At 39.3% G+C, this 3,598-nt stretch overlaps 2 protein-coding genes across 2 annotated transcripts; both read left to right on the top strand.

Moving 5' to 3' along the window:
• The first annotated feature begins 642 nt into the window (after positions 1-642).
• On the top strand, positions 643-2,439 carry LOC131857038 (uncharacterized). The gene has a single exon (XM_059209029.1). It carries the CDS (start codon positions 643-645, stop codon positions 2,437-2,439), a length of 1,797 nt encoding a protein of 598 aa, XP_059065012.1.
• Positions 2,440-2,793: 354 nt separating this feature from the next.
• LOC131857039 (uncharacterized mitochondrial protein AtMg00860-like) lies at positions 2,794-3,285 on the top strand. Its single transcript, XM_059209030.1, has one exon. The coding sequence runs from the start codon at positions 2,794-2,796 to the stop codon at positions 3,283-3,285; it is 492 nt and encodes a 163-aa protein (XP_059065013.1).
• The last annotated feature ends 313 nt before the right edge of the window (positions 3,286-3,598 follow it).

Consider the following 3,598-nt stretch of genomic DNA (forward strand, 5'->3'; position numbering starts at 1 on the left):
CCACCCACTGCAGTTGACAAAGGGCTTCTGGCAGTAGGGCCAAGGGGGAGTGTACCGCCCTTGGGCCTGATAAGTGCTACGGGCATCCTAAGGTAGCTTATCCTTTTTATCCCACTAGGAATTAAATATGGAATTGACTTATTGATAACAAATGAACTCAAATGAATTTAGACTAATTACACCCTAGATGAATTAATCAATCATTAAAATTCATTGTTTACGTGTTTTCTTAGATTTGCGAAGTTGGGACATTACAATTGGTATCAGAGCCTGATTCTGCCATCCTGTTAAGGGTTGTTAATGCAAACTTATCAAAGGAGAACCAGAGGAAGTAGTAACCACATGGGTGAACCATTGGAAAATGAACTTAGAACATTTATGGAAAATAATGATTGAAAAACTCAAGCTCTAATAGAGCAAAATGAAAAAACAAGTCAGGCTTTACTCCAAGCCTTACAAGATATGAATACCACCATGAATACTCTTAGGAATCATTCCAATGGCAGGGAAGAAAACTCCAATCATTAGGAGAACACCCATAATACATCCTCTAGCTCCAGGATTCAAAAACCAAATTTCCTACCTAGAGAGGGAAATAATAGGGAAGAAACAAATAACTCCTCCTTGAATAACACAGAAGAAATGGCCGTGGCCTACGCTGGATTAGGACCAGAAGTAAGAGAGGTTGTATCTTTTAGGGAGTTTTGTGAAGCAAAGAAAAATGAGACCCCTAGGAGAAAACCATTCAGCAGGGATCTAAAACACAAAGTAAATAAACTATCAATACCTAACTTTGATGGTTCCGGAAAAATATCAGCTCAAGCATGGATACAAAAACTAAATACATATTTAAATCTCAGCCCCATGACAGAAGATGATGCAGTCCAATTTGCCATTTTACACCTAGAAGGTTTAGCCCATGAGTGGTGGTATCATGGCACCCTCACACAAGGTCATGATGGTATAACAACATATGACGAGTTCACTCAGAAACTCATTAAGAGATTTGAGAGGAAACACCCACAAAAAGATTTCAAAGAATTAACCCTCTTAAGACAAAGGGGAACAGTGGAAGAATACATCACTGAATTTCAAAAAATTTGTGTAAGGGTCTCAGGAGTGGATGAGGACAGACTCACCTATCTTTTTGTGGAGGGACTCAAAGACTCCGTTAAAGGATTGATGAGAGCATTAAAACCCCCTACCCTAGACGATGCCATAGATAAAGCTTTGGGCCTAGAAGACACTTCAACTTGGGAGAAACCCTCCAAAACATTCACTAAAAATACACATACTAAAGAATGGCCTAGGAAGGGAAACACCTTTAAAGAAAGGGAAGAGCTTAAGAGAAAGAACATATGTTACCATTGTCATGAGAAATGGGAACATGGTCACAGTTGCAAAGAGGGAAATGAAAGAGATATGCTTAAGAAAAAAAATCTCCATTTTAAGTGCAAAGAAAAGTGGCAACCGGGTCACATATGTGGGAGGAAGAGCCAAGCCCATAACTTGGAAGCCTTATCTAGTGATGAAGAAGAAGAATTCAATGAACCCCCAAGCAAAAGGGAAAAAATTACTGAAGATGTGCAAGTATCATTAGCCGCAATTTCTGTAGCTTCAAAACACCATCCCTTCAGAATCAAAAGTGCGATCAAAGGGCAGAGAGTAATTGCACTACTGGATAGCGGGGCTACCCACAACTTTATTGATAAAAGCTTGGTTAAGAGCTTGAAGCTGACAACACAAGAGTTTAAGGGTTTCCAAGTAGCCCTTGCAGACGGATCCACTTCCTCATGTAACAAAAAGATCCTTCAATTAAACATAACATTAGGGAAATACCCTACCAAAGAAGATTTTTATGTGGTAGAGTTAGGGGATTCAGATGTAATCCTAGGAATTCCTTGGATACATTCCTTGGGAAGATTCTACCTCGATCACCCCAAATTGGAATTATGTTTCACTCAAAATGGACAGGAAGTACTAATCAAAGGGTTGCATGATGGCACAACCAGAATGGTAACCTCCAAAAAAATGGAAAGGATTTTTAGACATAGCCAAGGAGAGTGGGCTGCCCAATGCATGGTACTAGACAAAAATTCAAACCAAGGGGAAGCCATTCATGTTGATATTAAACCCATTATTAAAAAACATAAAAAGGTGTTTGAAGACATCCCAAAAGGACTGCCACCCAAGAGAGGGTTTGAACACACTATTGAACTTGAAGAAGGTGCAAAACCAGTAATCACCACCCCTTATCGCCATCCAAGGGGCTATAAGGAAGAAATTGAGAAAGCTATCAAAGAGCTTCTAGAAATGGGGCACATTCAACCTAGCTCCAGTCCTTTCGCCTCCTCTGTTGTATTGGTAAAAAAGAAGGATGGGACCATGCAGATGTGCATTGATTATAGAGCACTCAATAAGAAGACTATAAAGAACTGATACCCTATCCCTAGGGTGGATGAACTTATAGATGAATTACATGGAGTAGTATACTTTTCAAAAATAGATTTGAGATCGGGATACCATCAAATAAGATTGAGGAAGGAAGATGTTCCCAAAACAGCTTTCCGATGCCACTATGGCCACTTTGAGTTTTTGGTCCTTCCATTTGGCCTTACAAATGCCCCTGCCACCTTCCAGTCATGCATGAACCACATCTTCAGGGGACAGTTGAGGAAGTTCCTGTTAGCATTTTTTGATGATATATTGATTTACAACAAAACTTGGGAAGCACACTTGAGGTACATAGATGAAATATTGGGCCTACTTGAACAACATTCTCTTTTTGCCAAAATGTCAAAATGTGAGTTTGGGATGGAAGAAATTTTGTATCTTGGTCATAAGATCAGCACCCATGGAGTTAAGGTGGATGAAGAAAAAATTGAAGCCATCAAAAATTGGCCAAGGCCCCGAACCCTCACTCATCTCAGAGGTTTCCTAGGTTTATGCAGTTACTATAGAAGATTTGTTAAAGGATTTTCAAAGCTAACTTCTCCCTTAACCAATTTAACTAAGAAGGGAGCATTCTTATGGTCAGATGAAGCCCAATCTGCATTTGAAAAACTTAAAGAGGTAATGAGCTCTTGCCCCGTTCTAGCAATTCCTGACTTTTCAGCACTGTTTGAGCTTTATTGTGATGCCTCAGGAGAAGGCATTGGAGCTGTCTTAATGCAAAAGAAACATCCCATAGCCTTTGAAAGCAGGAAACTTAGAGACACAGAAAGAACCTATTCAGTTTATGATAAAGAAATGCTAGCTATTATGCATGCATTAGAGAAGTTCTGACAATACCTGATCTGCGGGAAGTTTATAGTTAAAACTGATCATAACAGCTTGAAGTTCTTTCTCAATCAAAAAGATTTGAATGATAGACAACAGAAATGGGTGAGTAAACTTCAGGCATATAATTTCGACATAGAATATATGAAAGGGAAATATAATGTTGTGGCAGATGCCCTCTCAAGGAAACCCTACTTGGGGTCCTTATCAGTCCTATCTATAGATTGGAAGGCAACTCTAAGTACCGAATATGCCAAAGACAAATTCTCTAGCAACATTCTAGAGGGAAAAGAAACAGATGAAAATTACCAGGTAATTG

The sequence above is a fragment of the Cryptomeria japonica genome, chromosome 7 (genome assembly GCF_030272615.1).
Source record: "Cryptomeria japonica chromosome 7, Sugi_1.0, whole genome shotgun sequence".
In the NCBI taxonomy this organism is placed as follows: Eukaryota; Viridiplantae; Streptophyta; class Pinopsida; order Cupressales; family Cupressaceae; genus Cryptomeria; species Cryptomeria japonica.